This window comes from Callionymus lyra, chromosome 4 (assembly GCF_982586985.1).
Source record: "Callionymus lyra chromosome 4, fCalLyr1.hap1.1, whole genome shotgun sequence".
Lineage (NCBI taxonomy): Eukaryota > Metazoa > Chordata > Actinopteri > Syngnathiformes > Callionymidae > Callionymus > Callionymus lyra.
This window is the reverse complement of record NC_141821.1, coordinates 25778727-25801936: the sequence shown is the minus strand read 5'-3', so window position 1 is coordinate 25801936 and position 23210 is coordinate 25778727. Positions and strand designations below refer to the sequence as shown.

Genomic DNA, 23210 nt, shown 5'->3' with positions numbered 1-23210 from the left:
AGGATATAATCTTTTAATAATCTGGGGATCAATAGTTGGAGAGGAAAAATGATGTTGCGGTTTTCTTTGTTAGCTTCTGAAACATGTGATACATAACATAACATCAACAATCTGTCAGGTTGTTTTGAAACTTGCATGACAATTTACATTATAATTAATGAAAATGTATTTCCAACTTCTAAGATGCCAGGAGGGAAGTTTACTTCAACTTTCTTCGTGCTTTAAATTGTAAGACCATGTAGCAAGATCTCTTTCCTCATCAATTTGCCAAAACCACAGAGCGGACCGATGTGGGTCCGGCTGTTTAAGTCCACCGCTAATGTGATTTCAGATTATGAGTGGTCGTAAAAACAAAACTCTTTTGCTGCTAAATTCCCCCTTTCTTGCCGTAATTTCACCACAGCTGCAGCCGAGGTGTTGTTTTTGGCTATGTGCGGGATGTTGTGTGAAGCCGCAGGGTCGTATGCGGAATTATCAGTGAGGGAGTTGAAGAACAAATTCTTGTATCTGTGTTCCAGCTGGAGGCCTATCACTGTAAATATTAAAACATTCACTGACGTTGACTGTATTTCATACAGGAAAAGTAAACTGTGTATCAGTACTGCATGATAGAAGTCATTTGTTAAATAACAAGAACTTTTGCAGTCTTTATGTATAAATACTATGCGTTAATGTTACAACTAGAAAATGCTTGAGAAAACTTTGCATTTAAACATTAGGTTATAACATTCTGACCATTTGTATGTGAAAAGTGAATCCAAATGTTTGATAAGACACAGTAGTGTTGCTTGTAGGATATTAGATAAACTGGATGAGTGCTATGTGGGACACAATTTTGTTGGTCTGGTGAAATTCCAGTCGAATTTCCTGTACAGTAATATGGACCCAATACATACATTGTCGAACCAGAATTAGAGCTCAGCATTTAACTTAAAAACTTTAACTGACCCACAAACACAAAACGCATAAAAACTTCATCTCTTTTTAGTTAGATTCTTGAAACATCTTGGGTGTCATTTAGGGCTCCACGATATATTGAAAAAATATCCATATATTGGCACATGCGATATGCATATCAAAAACATGTGCGATAATTTATAATTTTTTATTGTATAAATCAAGCATTTCTTAAATGAGCACTTCGAAGTTTCAAAGTTTCAAAAAAGTTATAAGTGATATTTTTCTCCGATCATGTCGGCACCGAAAGGGAAATATCGCACCGATCGTTTTCCTTCTCTAAACCCAGGGAGCCTCCCCTAAAGTACTCGCGACTGCGTGCGGCTACATTTTTAGGTGAAAGAAAAAAATATTGCATTAATAAGCAAGACATCAATTCAAGACACCAATATCGAATATTGCACTTATTTCCAATATTGTGCCGCCCTAGTGTCATTGCTAACAAGTTGCACTAAGGCTTAATGAGAAGAGTTACGTTGACTAGACTTTGGATCAGCATGTACTGTACATGGACCTGCAATCTGTTTTTTCTTACTGAAGATTCATAAAAGAGATATTCGCCACTCTCTCTGTCAAATGGCATTGTTGTCATTGTCAGTTATCTTAGGTATTGGTCTGGAGAGTTACAGTATGTTGTTTTTGGGAAAAACCACCAAACAAACATTTGTAAATAATGTAATAGCAGGACCGGTATTTAATTTACCGACATCTCGCATCATTTGATGCATCGAAACTCGGTGTTGACATATACGATGTCCACATACAAACATGACGGGCGCCTGCAGCCATTACCGTGGCAACAATCCATTGTTGTGGTGGGGTTTCTTGCCTTGACAACAACACAATATTTCTGGGTGGCATGTCAAACTTTTTTGTATTTGGCTGCCAATTGAATTTCCATTCCAGTTTCCTCCCTTGACATCTGAGTTCTTGTCATGTGTTTTAGATTTATGTGAGTTATTGAAGATGATGTCAAGTATTTTTTTTAAATGAAAGGTGTTGTTAAGTCATCACAATGAGAACACAACTAACTGTTAGCTCTATCATCTAACAATACTAACCCTGCTTTTTCAGTATGACCTGAACCTTGTTTTGGCTTTGCAGGCATCCAGAATCAGTGTGGCGCTTGTTATTTCTGCTATTTTCCTCCCTTACCGAAGACCACATGCTATATTGAGCGAAGTGAATGTGGTAGCCAGACGCTCATAAGTCATAACCAAAATGCAAAGAGAACATTTCTTGACTGCGTTCCTGATGTTGTTTTGCTGGTGGCTGTCGCGTCTCAAATAGCAAATATTTCACACAATGAAAATAGACCGATATTCCAGCAACTACTGGGCAGTATCAACTGAAGTGACCTCGCATACCACAACGTTTGTTGACAGACATGCCGTGGCTAAGTTGGAGGAGAGCCAACAGACACTGAATTATAGGGTCCACCTAAAAACTCAATATTTTGGAATCTTTGGAACCTTCCACTATTCTTTTTATTGGGATGAGTTATCCAAAGTTTCCATGTCAAGCTTTCTGATTGGCCATTTCAAACAACTGCTGTCTCTGCCTGATCAGTTTTTAGCGTCTGACAGCATGGAACTCAAATATGATGTGATTTGTTCCACTGTTGTTTTCAGACAGAGACACGAGTCTTTTTAACCAAAACCCAGTCTGGAAATCAGTGGTCCCTAAATAAAAAACGCTGACCAAGTCTTGGTCGTAGACTTAAATAAGAATATTGTGGCCTTGTGCAGGTCAGATGCAATTTAAAAGTGGACATAAATGGTATAAATTACTTTAATGTAAAGTGAGACTTGCAGATTTACTCTCTCTTAACCTAACTAATGCGGATGTCTTAATTTCGCCAAAAAATGGAGGCGGTTGTTACTACTTACTGATGAGATAGGATCTTCTTTGTAGATTTAAGGGGCTCACAGGCATAAGTTCTGGACATACCGCCCCTCGCTGGTCTGATTGAGTACTGGAAAGTTGGACACAGCTGCTAGGGCAGAGGAGTGAAATGGCACAGCAGATGGTGGAAAGGACCTCGGCCGTAGTGTGAAAAGCCACCTGTGTTTTTGAGCTGGAAGATGTTTCTGAGGAGAGGGAAGTCTGGGCCTCTTTCCTTTACAACTGGACCATGGATAAGTGGAAATGACCTGAACTGTGATAGCCACTGTTATCCCATAACATGAACAGTGTTTGGCACTGATGGGGATTTCCTTAGTACTTTTTGTTTCAGTCTTTCCATCTCCACCATGCTGTCTTCTGGCATGCAGTCTTTCTGTTTTTCCACCTTTTTAGGCACTTTTCATGCACCATGACCGTCACTGACAGCCTGAAACCAGGAACAAGAATGTGAGTTGCGTCATACAGTCAGACCTTCTCGGAGAAATTGGATTAGTTTGTTATGAAAGGATTCATGTTCTCATGATAGCACTCCCATTGTTTGGAAAAATAATTTGTTGAAAGTAAATCACCATGATTCCAACTCTTGCCACCCAAGCGAGAAGTTGCCAGGAAGTCTGATCAACTGTTTGGAGCCAATCATTTTCGGTTATGTAAAATCACACTTTATGCAACCGGAGGGTAGAATCATGAACCCTCTTTTCTTCTCATTATTTATTGATCGGGGTTTGACATGTGAGTCAGCGTTGGGGAGTGTGTCAGATGCTTTTTAACAGTTAGTGCAGAGATGGAGGGGAAGGAAAACACTCATGTGTGTGTGCATACTTTAGAGAGTTTAGTGTGGCGAGTGGGTGGGTGCGTCAGCCGGCGCGAGTTCTCCGCAGTGCACTCTACTCTCAGCTGAGTGGAAACATCATGTGTCTGTGGGACGCCCAGAGGTACAGCCCTGTTTTGTCAGAGCTGAGACTAGAGCAGAAAGGCGAAGAGAGGGAAATGGGCTCGGAATAGACTTGTCAGAAGAAGTGAATTCTTCCTTATTAACTTTGTTGGAGTATCCCAACCTTGGCAATGCCATGCTGGCCCAGAGGAATGGGCTTCCCCCAGGCAGTAAGGCAGCAACGCTGAAGGATTGCGCTGATGTTGATCGGGCTTCTGAAGGATGCTGCTCCTTCTCCACATCGCCATCCACTGGGAGTTGTCCCTGGGCTCGGCTGGCCGGCGTAGACGGATGCCTGTCGGAGCCGTATTGTCTTTGGTTTCAACTTTTGGCCAAAGCCTACTGGGGTGAAGTGGAACTGGGAATCACCAAGCCGAACCGCAGTGTCACCTGGGCTCGACTGCGGGAAGCTTCCAGAAAGAACTGTGTCCGTTCTAAGGTAAGGATTGTTACTCGGGTTACTCAACTGTGTAGAGGCAGTAGGAAAAAGCGTGAAAGAAGAAACAAAACAGAATCTGGGAAGGCATTTAGGAAGCATGTCAAATGGGAGGAGAGGTTTGGGGTGCTACACTTTGGTGTGTGCCCAAGGAATTTGTGTACGTCATCTTCAGCAGAAAGGCTGTCCTGCTTCACTGACCAATATCTCCTGCAGGGTCTGGTAGGGTTTCAGATTTCATGTGCGATAGGTGTTTAAGGATGACAGGATGCTCCGTGCACTACTGCTATTGTCTTGTTTTTCTTCCTGCTCTGTGCACAAGGTCTGTCATGTGTCTGATAACTTCAGGAGATCTTCTAAAACTGGCAGTTGTTTATGTAAAGTGGGGTTAATGGGAATTATGTTTGTAAAGCAAACACGTTTGACTAATGTGGTTTTAAGAAAGTGTAAGAAATTTGGAAGGAATAAGCGAGATGAATACTCTGACTCAGTACCCCCAGTATCCACTTAGTACACAAGTAATGGCATTTGAATTCAGAGCCCCTCTCTTTTACATAATGAAGTAGAGTTTATCATGCAAATGCTTTATCTCCACTGCTTCTGGAACATATGGCAACACAAATCAGACCCTTAGTGCTCACTTAATGTTCTCATGAACAGATTGCATGCATACATTTGTGTATCCCTCACGTTGTTCTGTAGTGGAGGGGGCTGTGTAAGATGAGAGTTATCAATGTTGTACACTTTCAATTGTACTACTCTGCTCTTATTAGTCTTTAAATATTGTATTACTCTTGAAAATGCACAACATCTAGAAAGCATTTTAAAAATGTATATTAATGGTAATACGTTGTTAATATGAATATCTTGAAGGCTTGTCTTAAACAACCTTCCGTGTTTGTTACTCAATGAAAAACACAGACAAATATAAAATCTGGTTAATAGATGCGTTTGTGGCTACTATTCATTAAGAGAACTTAAAAACACTTTCAGTCAAAGTCTGAGTTTTGTTGCCATAGAAACACATTCAATACACAATTTATTTTTAACTAAATCAATCTTATCTCTAAGATCCCTATCTCAGAATGATGTTTTTGAGCATCACCTTAATGAATGTTTCTATTGATGTGTAATTTCTGAGGGATGTTTGTTTGTTCACAAGATCTTAAGTGAGACTTGTAAACACAAAGCTGCTTTGTTTTGTAAAAAAAAAAATGCGACATTCAGATCTGTCAGGGACTAAAACTCATTTGTTTTGTTAGCTCTCAAACTTGATTTAATTCTTTTTTTTATCAACCCAACCAACATAACTGTTTTGCAGCCTATCGCAACAGAAGAAAGTTTGGTTCTGCTTGAGGTTTCTGCCTGTTAAATGGAAGAATCTTTAACTGTCTTAGCCAAAATCGCTCATTGCGATCACTCTCATATAAATGTTAAGTGTCTTGAGATAACTCTTTTATGATTTGACACTTTAAATGAAATTGAATTGAATTGTTTTTTTTGATTTATTTATTATTTTAAATAATAGTTAACCACTCAAATCGTTTTCTGTCTAGGAAGAATTTTAACATTGGCGATCTTAGTGCACAGCTTTCTCAGGCGAAATTTGGTTTAAAAAATGTGTTAAATTAAACATTCACACATTTTATATTTATATTGAGAATTTTGACATAAAACAATAAATATGACCCAGAATGTTATCAAATTATAATGTTAAGATTGTATTTTAAATCTCATGGCAATGTTCCGGTATTTTGTACATTCTTTTTTACTATATAGTCTAGAATTTTTCCGTTCAAATCTTTTAATACTTTTTTTGTTGGTTTCACTGCCCTTACTACGAGCTAAAAGTTGTGGATAGAACATATGAAAAAAAAAAAGACAGCGTGTAAATATATCCCATAGGCTCTTTGCTCTTTATTCTTTGTTTATGATTATTAAGTCGCAAATATAAAATATATATTTGGTGTACTCTCACTGAACATGCGTGAGGGAATGTGCATGTATGTATCCAGCCTGTGTGTTCAGTGAAACCCACTAGGCTATTACGCAACCATCATTAAACATTTATTCTCAAACTGCAGCTGAAGCGCTGTGCGTCACCTCCTCCTGACCGTTACAGTATGACACACTTCCTGCTCCAATCATCTGCGAGTGGCTGTCACAGCTTCAGACCCCACACCCTTCTGTCTCAGAAGACCTCTGCAGTCGCTCCGCCCGCCAGAAATGTCATGTTGTTACTTTTGGATTCCAAGTGTTTGGGTAGGTGTGGGAACATCTGCGCTCAGACAAGAGTCTCTGCTGGTCTTCCTATGGTGGTGCTTGACACACCTGGTTATTCTGGGGCTATATTGTGTGAATCATACAGTGTGTATAGTCAGGATGGCATGTTTAAGGTCTGCATGTTTACTGGTGCCATTCTGCGACAGGAAGTCCCAGAGATGGCTAAATAAAAGCCGTAAAGTCTGAAAAATGACAGTTTTGGAGAAAAAGCTTCCATATGATTGTAAAAAAAACCTCATGTAATAGAAGAGTTACCATTAACGATCTTCCTCTCTCTTTGCGCTTGATGGATCTACTGACTCCTTTAAGAAACATCTTAAGACGTTTTTATTTGTTCAGGCTTTTCCTTGATTTTCTGGAACTCCTGTCTTGTTCTCAGTATTATCTTGATCTTTAAAGTATGTACTTTTTTGAGTATTGTTTTGATTGTTTAAGCGCTTTGTGACCCTGGTCTCGAAAAGCGCTATATAAATAAATATTACTTACTTACTTACTTACATTACATTGTAAATAATATGATATACATATTTAAACAAACGCTACAGTTTACACATTTAACACTTAATAAACACATTTTTCTATGGGACGACATGAGAAAACCGACTCAAAACAAAGAGATGTTGGATTAAAATGAATACAAACTAAACAAGTACAACAAATATTTATGTTAACAGAAAGACTTTTGAAATATTTGAAGGTAAAACTTGAGGCTGTCACACATTTCCTCATGATCACACTCATGATGGCTGTGCATACATTCCCCAGGACTGGAATAACGTTACCCATCCCTTCTCAAGACCCTCCTCGGTTAAGAAAGTGAATGGGAAGTTTGAATGTTTGAACGACGGCCTCCCTGCTGGGTGAGAGACGTCATCACTTCTACGCCTGCCGCACGTGCTGTTTTTCCCTCCTCATGACTTCAGTCTGGACTGACTCACCCGTAGTTACCGAGTCAGTCAACGTAAACATTGCCGGTTCTGGTCTGGACGCTCCACACATGTCTCGGTTACACAGCGAAAGAGCCAGAGCTTTTCAGAAATAATAGAATGTAGTCGTGTGTGTGTGTGTGTGTGTGTGTCAGTCACAGTTGGAATGTGAAAGATGAGCCAGTCGTCATGCAAACTCGCCAAATCGCCTTCGCAAGCCACCAAATGTTCTGTAACTGGAGCCACATGTGCTGTCGCGTGACGTGGCGTCAGTGATGATGAAGGCGGCAGATTTCCTGATCCTGTGCTTGGAAATTGTTTCTCTGTTGTCCCCGACCTTACTTAATTTTAGGACCTCCAGGATCTAGTTTGCACAGTTACTTCAGAGAAAGGGATAGTAATTATGAATATATACAGTAACTGCCCTGCATGTCATTGTAAGGGTTACCTGTCAGTCATCTAGTATAACATTATCATCTATTTTTGATTGTACTTTTGATATTTTAAAGGAAACTCTTGTTCATACTTCATTCATTCATCCCTGACACACGGTTTCTTCCACTACTGTATTGCCTAGCTAACCTGAGGTTGGAACTTTTGTTTGCTGATGATATTTGCTGAGTAGTTATGGATAGAAGCATCTTCTAAAAGTACATCACATATTTAGTTATGTTTTGAGTTATGGCTGTTTGCGTTGAAATGGAAAAAAGTCTTAATAGGGGAAAAAAAAGGAAGGTTTTCGTGAAATTCTATAGTGATAACATGTCAGTGAAATTTTTACGTGTTACTTTCTTAACTTGCTTTGTCCTTGTTGAATTTATTATTCATGTTTCAAATAAACAAAATAATTTGAGGATTATTGGTGTCACAAGATTGATTCTGCAAAAAATACAATTTCTTGGTGACATTCACTGTTTCACTGTTTATAACTTAATCTCTGACCTCAAAGCACCAAGATGGCTTTTTTGGTGAATTTTGCTCTTGACATCTGGGAGTTGACATTCTCGTCCTTGTTCGTTTCAGGCCAAGCAGAAAGATGTCCGTGATCAGAGTGAAGCGTCAGCCACGACGTCCCCCGGCGTGGAGGAGGAGCCTTTCTCCTGGCCGGGCCCGAAGACGCTCAACCTGCGGCGAACGTCGCAAGGCTTCGGATTCACGCTGCGCCACTTCATCGTCTATCCGCCCGAGTCGGCCGTGAACAACTCTCTGAAGGTGGGAGGAGAAGGTGTTTCTTTGATTGTGTTTAGGAGACCTCATTTTAATTTTCTTTACGTCCATTTTAAGGACAAGATTAAAAATAGGGGCATGTTGTGAAACATTAAATAAAGCAATGGTTATCTGCAGCAGTAGATTTTGGCTCCAACCACCTCAGATACTTAAGCTGTTCGTTGCAAAGGATTATAGAGCATGACTTATTGGCTTGATAAAATGACGGATGATACACTTCACTGAACTCTTGGAGCTAGAATAGGCTAAGTCTGCGGGGGTTGCCCACAAAACACAAAGGAGTATTAAAAAAAACAATAAATAAGCATTATGTTATGTTGGATTTTGTTTCTTTATTGTTGCCCCATTGGTAATTATTGAAGAATCAATAATAGTAAGTAAGTAATATTTATTTATATAGCGCTTTTCGAGACCAGGGTCACAAAGCGCTTAGACAATCAAAACAATACTCAAAAAAGTACATACTTTAAAGATCAAGATAATACTGAGAACAACACAGGAGTTTGAGAAATTCAAGGAAAAGCCTGAACAAATAGAAACGTCTTAAGGTGTTTCTTAAAGGAGTCAGTAGATCCATCAAGCGCAAAGAGAGAGGAAGATCGTTCCAAAGCTTAGGAGCAACAGCCTGAAAAGATTTCTCTCCTCTGGTCCTGAGCCGTGTGCGTGGAACCATCAGTAGATTCTGATCCACAGACCTCAGAGCCCGAGCTGGGGTGTAAGGCTGGATCAGATCAGTGATGTAAGGAGGAGCCTGACCATGAATAGCTCTGAAAGTAAGAACAAGAATTTTAAAGTTGATCCTGAAAGAAACTGGAAGCCAGTGAAGAGTTTTAAGGATCGGAGAAATGTGAGTTCTTCTACTAGAGCGGGTCAGAATTCTCGCTGCAGAGTTCTGAATCAATTGCAGACGAGACAGCTCCTTCTTGTTAAGACATGAAAACAAACTGTTACAATAGTCCAGACGAGAAGAAACAAACGCATGGATTACAAGCTCCAGATCATGTTCCGACAACATTTTCCTATAATAATAATAATATAATAATGTGGTTGGTGTATTGGAGGAGTATCATTTAAAATCCACAATAAAATATAATTCATTTATTTCAGAAGTGTGTACCCTTGCCCTTCAGATCACATGCTGCCCTTGGAGTAGTTCACAGTTGCAAAAATATTGGTGACAAATAGCAAAGTCAAATTCAATCATTTAACCAATCCAAAAAAAATACAGGAAACCGTGATACAGACTTATTCCCCTTATGACTCATGTTAATTCAGAAATAAGAACAGGAATGATGAATTTACTTTGAATTTTCTTTGAAATACTCGACTAAACAGGCAGTTTAAATAATAATATAATATAATATAATAATATAGCAAACCTGATCAAAGTGTAGCACTTGAGGCACTTTGTCCTAATAATATACGTGAATTAATGTAACAGTATTTTCTACTTTTTTAACCTATAAAAATGGAAAATGTACTTTTTTCAAGAAATCCCTTCACATTATTTTGACATGTTTGGTCCACAGTTATTTTCTGATTATAGTGGGTCTTTCATAAAATTTATATAATTATAATAATTCAATAATTGACCATTAAATGACAACTCAAGCTTATTCTGGTTCTATTGTGTAGTTCTACCATCATCATATTGAGCCTCTTCCACTTCGTCAGTCAACAGTCTTATTATATAACGTGCTCCATCCGTCGACCTTTACATCATCTTGACGCTGGTGTTAGGATTCACACGCAGCACATCCCACTTGAGTTGCGAGCCAGCGTCCCCCCGCGATAACATCCCCCCTAATCTGGCCTTTGATTAGACTTCACAGTCCTCCTCGCTAATGGAGCCGAGATAACCGAGTGAAGCTGGAGGTAAACATGGCGGCAGCTTTCTTCTATCTCAGCTTATCGCGTGTCGCCGTCTATGAGTTTTTATAAGAGATAAATCCCGACGGGCCGTGTTTCCTTTCTCTCAAGTGTATTTTGACGACCTCTCTGCCCCGCACGCATGGATTTTCTAAAAAGTTAGTTTTGCTTTACAGCTTTGGCGGGAATATTAGTGGCACCGCGCTCTTTGGCAGGACGTCTCTTCCTCCACTAAGACCGTTTTCTGGGACTTTTTCAAATCCTCATCCTCGTTGAGGAGGTCAGATTTCAAGTCAAAACCTTCGGGCACACTCTCGAGGGTCAAGAAATCCCGTAATAATGCCATAATTACTTTCAGTTTGAGGGTTTGTTGATCGGGACTAAGTCCAGTTGGGGTTGTTTAAGGGGGCAGGGGCGCCTGAGAACACGTGCATCAGTCTCACCAAGAGTTGAGGGAGTTTGGATTTTGTCTTCATCCACCCAGGACAACGTGTGTTTGAATTCAGGTGAATCAGCAGGTGGAAGACAGCATCAGATCTGAGCTAAATTTGATTGTAAAACAAAAGAAGGAATTACACAGAAATGAATGACAAAACTAATCTGAAATTGTATATTCACGATATGTTCTTAAAAAAAATGTCAATACAATTTAAAGGTTCATTATTGTATGTTTTTCAATTATCTATTGATTCATTTTGAATAAAAGAAATGACATTATTAATAAAGAGTTGAACAAGTAATTATTTTCAAAAGCAACAAGTGAGTTTGTCTGTCACAAGTTCTGTACATTTTTATAGATTCTGACCTCATGAGGCTGCAGTGATTTAATCAATAAAACATTTCAACTGCAACTTTTTTGGTTCTAAGTACCAATGGAACGATTTTTTTTTACAATTGACCTCTTCAACCTATTTATCACTACAGTTATACAATTCTTAGTTTTAAATAATACATTTAAATATTATTATTATTTTTTTTAATTTAAATTAAAAAATACAACTATATTTTAATATTTTTTGTCAAAACTTTAAAAAAATATATGAATAAGATTTAACTTAGATTATTTATTTCAAATATTTTACATAACACAATTTTGACTCCTGGATACTTATAATAATTAATATAATTATTATTCAGTTCTGTTAGCAAATAAGTACAATGTGTGGTAGGACTTGACAAGAATGACAGGAATATTTGTATTTGCATATGAAATCCTTATGGCTTCAATGGGATCTTTAATTAAGGGTTAATTATATCCTAATTTACAGGAAAATCTCCTGTTGCGTGTTGATTTATTTATTTGTTTTAACCTCCTTTCTTACACCTGGCTGTGCAGATTTGTTGTTTCAATTCTGTCAAAAGAAATAACATGATTTTATCTATTTTTTTGCAGGATGAAGACAACAGCAGTCGAGGTAAGCAAGCAGTTATTGTTACTTCTGTTTCACCCACTTTAATGTGGGACCTCAGGTGTTTCTGGGATGTCGACTAAAACACTGTGACAGAATCCATTTGCTTCTCTCCGCTTCAGTAATCCTGGACAATAGTGTTTGGATTATGATTGACAGCCCGTTAATAAAACTGCGTGCAGCAGTCAATGGACGTAAATGGCGTGGATGTGTCTGTTTCTCAATAGTGTTCAGACAATTAGGGCTCTTGAAGATTTCCCTGGAGGTTCTTTTTTTTTTCTGATGCAGCAGATGAAGTTTGTCGTGATTTTCTAAGCTGGCGACCTTCCTCTTCACAATCTGGATCTGCTCCCTTGGCTCAGTGTTAACATTCCTGGGAGCATCCGGCTCGTCATTTGAGCGTCTCAGTAATCTGCGCACGTCTGCAGCTCAGCATGAATGCGAGCGGACGCTCAGCTGCACTTCATCAGGATTCTTAAATACTTCTTAATCTTGTCTGTTTGTGTTCATTCTGCAGAGAATGACACACTTTGTGGGAAAGGACAATATAGTCAGAAAAATAGAGTCTCGACTGAGGGATGTTGCCTAGTGTTTCAGTTTTAGAATAAAGGGCCTAATTTTTTTTAGACCTATGTTCTTTTGAAAGTCCATACTTCTGGCCCTATTTTGCTAGATCGCCCTACAGCCCAGAATTACTGGTAAATGGTGACAATTTGAGGTGCTCTAAATGTCTTTGCACCTCTTGCAAAGATAAATGTGAATCACCTCTTTATTTAGACGCATATCTTCGTTGTGCTTCACACTTTTTTTTGTGGATCGACACAAATTGTATGTGCCTTACCAAGGGAGTGAGAAAAAATTCTTTACACCAATATACGTCTATATCGAAATCTGGATCAGAAACTTTCATCGCCAGTGTTATAAATGCAACATAGCCCTTTTGTGGTGTTATATTAACAACTATATTATATATTTTTTCACACTACTGTCGATAATAAAAATAATTAATTTTAACTCCTTTTTTTTCTCTCAAATTTTATTTTCATCACAGTTATTTTATGGATTCGATCTTAATAAAGTGTACCTTAAATATCCTCATATCATCTTTATCATTTTTTTCATTAATTATCAAAATGCAAATATTCACGTTGTTTGTTCATTTTTGTGTTTTAATAAAACTTCGGTCCGCTAGATGGCAGCAGTCATTACGTCCTTTGCAGATAAAAGAAAAATAAAACCCCACAAGGGTGCACAGTGGCGCAGTGGTTGGCGCAATCGCCTAACAACAAGAAGGTTGCCGGTTCACTTCCAAGTCAGGAGGGAGCCTACCTTTCTGTTCAGAGTTTTTATATTCTTGTGTTTTGTCAGTTTACTCACACAGTTTCCTCCCACAGTCCAAAAACATACAGAGGTTTATTTGGAACTTGGGGAAATTGTCCATACGTATGAGCATGTGTGTGAATAGTTGACCGTCTTTGTATGCCCTGTCACAGGCTGGCATCCTTTCCAGGGTGTCCCCTACCTCTCACCCACAGAAAATGGGATAGCTGACCCTCATAAGGGATTAATCTACGCAGAAAATGAATGGATAAAATCCTGCAAGGTCCCAGAGATGTCTGCTATATTTTGCCTTCTATTAATTCAACTGAAAGAGAGTAGAACAGTTGCAAGATGCCACTAAAATGTAGTTTTCCCTAAAGTTATTCAGTAAATAATACTAGTGTATCAACCTTCAATTCTTCCTGTGAAGGTCAACAACACGGCTCTGTCTCAGGGTCCTGAGAAGGCCTGGGTGTTTTTTTTAATTCAAATTGACAGGGGAGAAAGAGAGGGAGAGAAGGAGAAATTCAACTCATTGTTGACGGTGTTGGTAACCAAACAAAGACAAATAAGAAACTATTTTGGATCTGGAAAAGAAGTGATGAAGCAACAACAACAACCACTTGCACATTCAGTGAGCCGAGGATCCCTCATAGTTGTGTTTGACAGTAAACAGCACTGCACAATTACATGTGGATCGCAGCCACATGTTGACATATTCAAGAGCCAGAGAATTATAATTATTTACATTTATACTCTCTAGTTGGTGTGAGATTCCTGCAGATTCATGTTTATTTTTCACTTTATCGTTCATACCGGGGCTTGTTCTGCAGACTCTATTACTTTGATCCTTTCTATTATTGAATTTCGTCGGTGATAATTATACTACATGTTTACAAAGCTTGAAGTCAATATTCTATTGTGATTAAAGCTTTTTTATTTCTACAATTCAATTGTTAAATGAAGATGTGTTCAAATCCATCGTCTACTCACTCAAGTGAGGGAAGATGTCAACCATGAGCACTAGTGATTACATCTTTATCTGAAGTTTAGTAAACATGTATTTAAAAATGGTCATATAGGAACCAGTGATCCATAGAACCCATTCTCCCTCTGCAACTGAACTTAACTGGCAATGTCTCAGACACATTCACAATTTGGCTCAAAATAATACAGAAGATGGAAACACTTCAATGGTACTTCTAGAAATATTGCAGAAATGTAATGTTTTGGACACGGTTTTAAAAGCACATGTTTGGCATCAGTATCATATTAATCCCAATCTATGCCGCTTAACACCAGTAAGACCCCACGGGTGGTTCATTTCTCTTAGGTGAAGAAGACTGGTGTGAGGAGAAGTTCCATTTGTTTTTCTCCACCTCGACCCTCCCGTCTATGATTCAGAGGATTCTTATGTTCTGAGTGTAGGGTCTCTGAAAATGAGCCTTTAGAGCTTTTTAAAAACATCTCTCTGTGGGAAACCGTCAGATTCCTGTAAGTGTCCTTCATCGGGGCTCGCATTCCTCATGCGACCCTCCCGGGTTTAACCCCTCGCTCGCACTCCAGGGGTTCATCTGCATGCCCGACGTGACTTACATCACAATCATTTGTGTGCACTTTCATTAAATAAAGAGTTGTTAATGCTCCAGATGCATTCATGACCCAGAGGAGGTGAAATCCAACTTGCCCCCCCCATACACCCCCCCTCTGTGCTGCCACAGGAAGTTGCTTGGCTCCTCTCCAGCTTCTAATAAATCCGTCCTCGCTCCTCATCGCCGTGATGATGCAGACAGGTCCTAGTGCGGCGGAGGCGGATCTCAGGAACGACAGGAATTTCTCTTACGACCACAGCTCATATCTGAGGGCTGAAATTGAACATCTGGTTCACATTTACTGGCATTAATGAGGAATCAAGTCAGGTCGCACATGCTTTCACCTTTTCCCTCTTTGTTGTTGACGTGTGAAGCTTCACTAATCAGGAGAGGCTTTCAAGGTCGTTCACCTTGCCCCAGAGACGACACAATGGATGCCACAAACACATTTGTATTCGGGGCCTTCCCCTCACCTTGATGCCTGTCATTTAAAAGGTTTAAAAATAGCTGGCTGAACCTCTGTGTCAGATGTTTCAAGGGTTAGCCAGGGTTCTTTCTACATGTGATGTTTTCCTGTTGGCTGTGGTTTATTTGCAGCCCTGGGTGTTGGGTGAAGTTCCGGTGCTGACCACATGTTGACTAGCAGGGTGTTGCTGCCCCAAAACCCCCTGAAAAAACCCCCGCAGACCGGCGTGGTCTTGACGTTCAAGCACAAACAGCCTACGTACACTACGTAGATGAATCGGGAGTTCTGGTGCGTCTCAAAACTGTTTATTTCCTTTTTCAGAGCTTGTGTACATACCAAGCCACTCTTATCCCAGATCTTCCTCTTTATCTCACTTCCTCTCCTCTCTGTCTTCCTCTCTGCCAGTTTCATCCTCCTCTCTTGTTTATGGAGGTATAAATCCTCTGTCAGAGCTCTGTGTTACCTCAGCACAGCGAGAAAATCTAAATAAAAATGTCCCCATCTGTTCAAATATTTGTTTTTCATCCACCGTGGAGGACTTTTCCCTGAAAGCTTTTTCACTTCAGTTTGTTCTCTTGAAGATTTTGGATGGAAAGAAGCAAAAGCAAATAAGATTCCCAGTAATTCTCCTGTGGGATTTCTTGGAGAACTCCACCTTCTTTAATGAAGTTGTGTCCAAAGAATTCCACTTTGCATCATTCCCCTACTTTGACTCGCTTCTTCTCCTGTTTCCACTTCCCTCTCCCGACAACGACCCTCACGACCTTCTTCAGAAATGCTTCCCTGGTTCATTCATTCAACCTATGATGTGGCTCGATGTTATGACGAGGTTACCCGTGTTTATGTCGCCCTGTCCGCTTCACATTCAGCTACAAGTCATTCCCTGAGAATTGTTGTGAACTAATGCATTTAAAACGGATAAAATCAACGTCAATGAACAGACGGCTTGTATCTATTCAGTGTATCCATTAGCATAACCAAGCTAAGTACCTTAACCATGAAAAAAAAACTTTTTATTGCACTAAAGCGGTAAAAAGGGCCAGGAAATAACTGCAATTAAAATATGAGCTATTTAAGTTTGTTAGTTTGTTGGCTTTCAGAAACATTCCTACAATAGTTTTTTTGTTTTTCTCTCCACTCACGACGTGCACATAAATACAGCCGATGGGTCACGTGTGGCCCTTTGGCAACATACTACTTCGTATTAAAAGCTTGACACACCAAAGACACGCTAAAGACTAAGTCATAAGCGGCCCATAAAATACCTGGACAGGTGAGTAATGATGTTTATTTGGCTCCATAGAAACTTTACCCACAATAAAGTTGTGTAGTTCACTTTTATAATTGGTTAGTATTTTATCTCTCGCTTCGGCCTCTTGAATCATCTGCTATTAAATGTCAAGTGGTCAAAGTCTCCTCATCTGCTTCCAGATGTTAATCACCTCCTCTCGACCAGATGTAATCAAACCCCTTTTTTTGAAAGAATGTCGAGCTTATTTTAACGTCGGAAAACAAAACTCTAAATCAACAAAGAGAGTGTAGCGCTAAACTTGTGGCCCCTGAGGGGGAATTTCTGTGCTTCAACATCCCCGCCTGTGGTTTGAAAAAAAATTCATTTGTGTATGTTTGTGCGTTATTTTGATGAGCGGACAGATGTTTGTCTGATTCGTAGGTCTGCGTCAAGAACATGATCTCAGCCGGTTTGGAATCTTGGCCCCGGCTGGACGTTGCACAAAACATGTAGTGTATGGATATCACATGGATGTTTGAGGTTTAGAGAAAAATGCTAAAGTCCCGGAGATACTCTTTGGTTTGTGTCGTTACCATGGTGATAGCTGGGCTGTTGCACATGAACTCGCTCATAGTTTTGAGTTAATGCTAACATAGCATTTAGCTTGAAAGTATTGTCGAGCTAAAGGCTAGAAGGAGCCCACTTTGCCTAACTTCGCAAGTAAAAGAAGTGTGAGGGGTTTGAATGAACCGACCGGTCACTGGACAATTTATGTATTCCTTGTTTCTCTTTCAGTTAGAACTGGTTTGATCACATTTGATCGAGTGTCTTGTGATATCAGGATTTACCTTAGTTATGTTTTTGCTTTATCAGATTGAGGGTTTGTCAAGATTGGATGATTCATTTATTGATGGTGGAGAATAAAGGTTTGTTTAAGGTGTCCCTTTATGTGAATAAACAGACATTTCTTTATACAAAGACACTTAATTAAGAAGTTGTCTTAACTCTTTTCATTTCTCCTCCTGTTATTAGTCTTCTTTAATATCTCATTTCTCTTCTTTTCCTTTTTGATATTTGCCTTGTCCTTGTTGTACTTTTTTATTTTGTTCAGTTTTCTCCTTCTTAATCATTTTTTATCCTCATCATCATCCTTTTCTTTCTCCCCTTGTTGGTTCTTTCCTTTCTGTTCTCTTGTTGTTCTTTCCTTTTGTTAGTTTTCTTGGTGTTATTGTTCTTCTCTTTTCAAAAATCACACCGTTTTGTCTTTTGTTGTTCTTGTTAGTTTTCTTTTGCCTGATTTTTTTCAATGTTGGTACATGTTGCTCTTCTTTGACTTCTTTAATTTGAGTCCTCATTTTCGTTCTTTTCATTCTTCACTTTAGCTCTTGCTTGTTTTTCTTGTTTTTTTCTGTTACAATTCCCCCTTCTGTTGCTGTTGTTGTTTTCTATCTTATCTTATTATTCTTACTTTTCCTTTTTATTTTATTGTGTTTTTTGATTTTCTCCAGATCTTGTTCTTCATCTTGTTCTTGTTAAACACATCGCTTCATACTTGTCAGATTTGTCTTCGGCAGACGATTTTGAAGCTATGCCTGAAGGATCTTTTGGAAAGGAAAACAATTTGGCCAGTTGCAGAAGTCATTCTTGATAAACTTTAATCCAAAGTTGACCTTTGTGTTTGTTTCAATTTCTGACTGAACGATAGCATGCAGCCCAAATGTTGTTTCAGCGAAATCATCGTGTTCTTAAACAATATTTCCGGTTGTGGAACAATGGTCCACCGTCCTTAATCTTAAGGGTATGTTGTTCTACTAAGGACGGGGCTTTACAGGTGTCTGACCAACCCGAGTTTCTCAGGTTCTCAGAGAAAAGTGGTGTTTGGATGGTCTCCAGGCTTTCATGGGAAAAAGAAGATCCGAGACCGAATTACAGGATCTGTTTTCTCAGCCGCTTCTTCTGCCATGTTCAACCAAAAGTGTTTTACTTCGGCGCTCATTTGACGCAAGCTCCAGCACACGGTGCTTTTGAAGGATGATCGAGTTTGTGGATTTATGCTAAGTGAGTGTTGTTCTGCCGCCCTCCCACGATCAGCAGGTCTTGATCTGCTGGCTTCACATGTTCTCCGGGAGACCACTGAGCAACGTTGTCTTTATTAAAGTTGCCAAAACATGTGACCTGAGTGGAGAAAATATTCAATGTTCGTGAAACATTATGACCACCTTTCTTTCTCTCGAAAATTGCTGCCTTCATCAGACATTCATGGTCATGGAGGTCGGTTCGGTTGGATGGTGTCCATTTTATTATTCTCGTTACTATTGTTCTTTTATTGTGATTGGTTGTTGCTGCCACGGTGGCTTCATTTGAATAGACCACTAGATGGCACTATCTGCTTTCTAAACTTGCTCTGATCTACTAATTCACTCAGGGTTTCACCTAGTGGTCTTTCCAACTGTATCATGATACATCATCAGCTGCTTTATGAGGCTTCATCAACCCATCAACATTCTTTTTGTTGTTTTATTCCTCTTTTGTCTTTTGTCTCTCTTTTCCTTGTTCTTTTCATTCACTTTCTCATTCTTATTTTCCATTTCATTCTTAAATCTTTGTGTTGTCTCCCTTTTTTTCATTTTCATTTCGTTCATGTTCTTTTGCAACTTCATTCTTTTACTTGTTGACTTTCTTGTAATTTTGTTTCATCCTGTTCTTCTTCTAATTCCTCTTGTTATTCCCTTTCTTCTGCCTCATCTTCTGGCTCATCACATTGTTCCTCTCATTATTGTTGTGTCTGTACTCCTGCCAGTTCTTCATGTTCTTCACGGTCTTGTTCTTGTTCTTATCTTTCCTACTGACATCTCTTCATGTTCTTCACCTTCTCCTCCTGCATTTATTTCTGTTGTTCTTGTCCATGTTGTCATTTGTCTTGTTTTCTCTTCTAAATGTTCTTGTTCTTCTTCTTGTTTTGTTCTCTGTTCTTTTTCTTCTCTGACCTCCTCCTGTCTTTTTTAGTCCTGCAGTTTCATTGGCTTATTAGACAGATAATGGCCAAAATAAAAGTAGATCTGCTGCTGCACATAGAAGACAGCTCAGGTGGTCCAAACAGCTCTTGTCCGGTGTTCTCAGCAGGGGGTTTCACAGTCATGGAGGTAAAGGTTCTTGATGAGTTCCTCTCGGAGTGGATGGCTTTGTTGTGCATGTGACAAATGTTTGCTGTGAAGACTCCAGAGCTAAGCTGCTCATAAAAGATGCTGATGTAGCGTATTGGTTTATCAGAGCATCTTTATAATCTCGTATATCTGTAAAAAAAGGGCCTGCGCATGCTGGAGCGACGCTGACGGTAAAGAGGACGGAAAGACGTAACTCCAGAGCTAATAGGAGCGCGGGCAGCATGCCTGGACCTCTGTAGAATAACATTATCTAACCCAAAACAAAGAGGGGGAGTCGGCCCACACAACCAGGTCCAGCTGCGCCGACGGGGATGGCTGCCAAACCACAAATATGCACTGACCACTGCGAGATTAGGATGCTTAAAGCTGACTATCCGTGATGTAGATGTGTTTACATTTACATTTCACAGTCGTTCATCAGTACACAAAATATCATTTTCTCTCAGGTTTACGTTCCTGTTATTTTAGTGGATCTTGAAGACTTAGGAGCTAAAGTTCTTCTTTTACTAGTAGACTTCTCGTCGCTAGGGTCAGAATTTTAGTGACCAAAACTCCAGGGGGTCTCGGTAAGAGCTCAGTCATCTAAAAAGAACTCAGAATGGAACAGCTGCTGTACCAGATAGATGGAAACAAGTTGAAGTTACTAGTATGATCTTGTCAGAATGTCTCCTGGACACGTTCCTGGTGGGAGGAAGTCCCTGGGAAGACAAAAGTCGGCCTAAAATGGCATCTTTAACATTTCAAATGATGAAATAATTAATTCTGGTTGTCATTTATAACTCTTAAAAATTATTTGGTCACTTGATGTGGGGTGATATTTCGTAATAATTGAACTATTTTAGATCAAGTGAATTCTAAACATATGGTGTCTCTCGGTTGTCCTGGATCCCCTTCATTATTTACCCATAGAACTGAAGGACATTTCTATAGCGAGGCAAGTTTGGGCTCATGCTGCTGCCTCGACGAATTGAATTAGAAAAGCCTAGTAAAAGAAAGGCCTGTCCTTACAGGAAATTAGAATTATTGGTTGCAATCACATTTTTTTTTTTTTGGGACCAAATATTTCTAATCTGTTTGTCAAAACTCCAGGACGAGTCCCACTCAACAAGCTGTGACCGTGGAGTTTAAAGTAGTGATGATGTACTCTATAAATCCACGGAGCGGTTAATGCTTTACTAAGACAGTTGGGAGCATTAAACTGTATCCAAAGCTTCTTAATCCCGTTCATCCAGCTGCAGGGAGACTTCCAGAATCCAGAGTTGGAGCTCAGATTAAAAGTCATACACACATAAATCTGCACGTGTTTCCGGCTGTATTGGTCGACATCTGTGAGCACTTGTGCACCTGAACTCATCAGATGTACCTCAGACCGCCAGGTATCTGGATCGCTCAGCGTCCCGGACTGGGGGTTGTAGCAACAAAACAATCATCGGATCAGCGCTCGCTCTAATCTTATCCAAATTGCATAACGGCACCGGCCAAATATGGGGGAGGGCGGGATTAGGTGTTTGTGCCAAAGTCAAATCCAATAAACAAAACAAAACATGGCCCGACTGAAACCCAAACAGACGACACAACTGTCAGAAATACGTCAGGAGTGATGCGACCTCGAGTGAACCATTAATAGTAACTGTAGATTCTCTCAACAAAATGAACACATAAAATACTGTATAATAATTTCATTTTATATACTTCACTTTTCAATATCATGTTTATTTAAACGTTTCTCTTTATAAATGCGTACTGGACTCTTCAAGTTTCCTGCTTTTTTAATTTTCCATCATTTTTTCTATTATTTAATGGATCATTTTGTTTTTAACATGACTTAAATGTTGTTGTTTTTTTATCAAAAGATTATATGTGTGTATTAAAAATCCTTGTTAGTTGTTTGGTTTTTATGAACATTTAAAGGGAATAAACCATATAAATTATGTTCCTCGTGTGAGTTATGTGTACTGCAGTGCCGTCTAGTGGACATTCTGCTCAGCTACAGCATTTCTCTATCCTTTACAGATACTTCTGAATTTTGTTCACTTATTCCAATATTAATTTTGACAGTATTTATATCTGTCCATTTTGCCTTCTCAGTAGACAAATTTTTTCATGTAAAATTACCACTTGTGTTTTATTGTCTGTAATTTCAAATTTTTATTATTAGCTGTTTATTATCCATGTAACTTTTCTTTTATGTCCTATACATGTATATATTTTGACATTTTTTAACATCTAATTAATTTAAAATAATTATTTTGTGCATTCTTAATAAACCTATTGTCATTGTGCATATTTTATTAGCGTATTTATATATTTATTTATTATTTATAAATTTAAAAATATAATCTTAACATGGCTATTGATATCTCAATGAAGTGATGAAAATAATCAATAATTGATTTCTCAATCCCCTCTTTTTTTCTCTTAAACTGTGATTGTATATTCCTTTTTAGAATAGTATTTATAATCTTATTATTTATATCATGCATATTTTATATATCATAACTTTTTATGTTTGCACATTCTTTCACGCGTGTTATTACTTTATTTTAGTTAATGTCGTTTTTTTAAATTAGCCTTTTTTTCATCTTCTAATACTTGTAATCATTAGTTCTAATACTGTGTATCTAATTAATCCAACCTTTTTATCTCAATCTGTTTTTTCTGTCTCGGTATTTGTCGGTTTTCTTTCTTTCTCCTTTTTATGTAAATTGTTCTTGTATTGGAAATAATGATCAAGTATTGAGTGTTTAAAAGTACCATGTGACTAATGCTTGGGTGTGCTTTTGTTTCCAGGGAAACAGCGGAACCGTCTGGAGCCCATGGATACTATATTTGTCAAGCAAGTGAAAGAAGGTGGCCCCGCCCACGGAGCTGGACTCTGCACAGGTACACACACAAACTTGAGGCCGGGGTCTCTCGGTATCTCCACTCGTCTCAGGAGTCCCGCCAGGCAAAACACACAAGTTAGAAAGTACAACACTGTTCTGTTGGTTCTCCTCTTCACTGAGGTCTCTTGGCCCGAAACGTCCCGGAGTGATACGACCAAAAGTTGAACCTCAGATGTGGTTGACGTGCGATTCATTTACTTCCTGAAAGTGTTGGAGAGATTCAAGAGCTGTTGTTGACACTCACACACTAAAAAATAGAGTTTAATTGATCGCTAATGATTCAGGTTTGTCCAATGTGTGTAAGTGTTAAATGAAAACATCATGTGAAAGATAACTGGGAACTAACTGTTATTGAGATGGAGATGATGTTTCTCAGTTGACATCTCAGTCATCCATCAGTTTCATACAAATGCATGCATACAAAAAAAAAGCAAAATATTTTAAGTTCAGTAAAACTAAAAAGAATATCTGTGAAAAGTGTGAAGAATTAAGCAAGAAGTCTCTCGAACTGATGGTCATGAACATGTAATCAATTATTAGCAGCGGAAAGAAATGCTCGTTTTCTAAATCCATAGTTTATTATGTAAATAAATCTTTTTGGTGGTA

The 23210-nt window shown here is 38.9% G+C and overlaps 1 protein-coding gene across 3 annotated transcripts in view; it reads left to right on the top strand.

Annotated features, from left to right (window-relative positions):
* arhgap21a (Rho GTPase activating protein 21a) overlaps nt 1–23210 on the top strand; it is an 85703-nt gene that overhangs the window by 36012 nt on the left and 26481 nt on the right. For 2 of the 3 annotated variants that reach the window (XM_087789427.1, XM_087789426.1), the window contains exons 1-4: nt 3676–4235; nt 8465–8653; nt 11931–11952; nt 22510–22602. In XM_087789427.1, coding sequence (XP_087645553.1) covers nt 3933–4235; nt 8465–8653; nt 11931–11952; nt 22510–22602 — 607 coding nt within the window. In that variant the 5' untranslated portion in view covers nt 3676–3932. Of the gene's footprint in view, nt 1–3675; nt 4236–8464; nt 8654–11930; nt 11953–22509; nt 22603–23210 lie in introns of those variants that run through there. The other variant, XM_087789428.1, reaches the window with a different exon arrangement.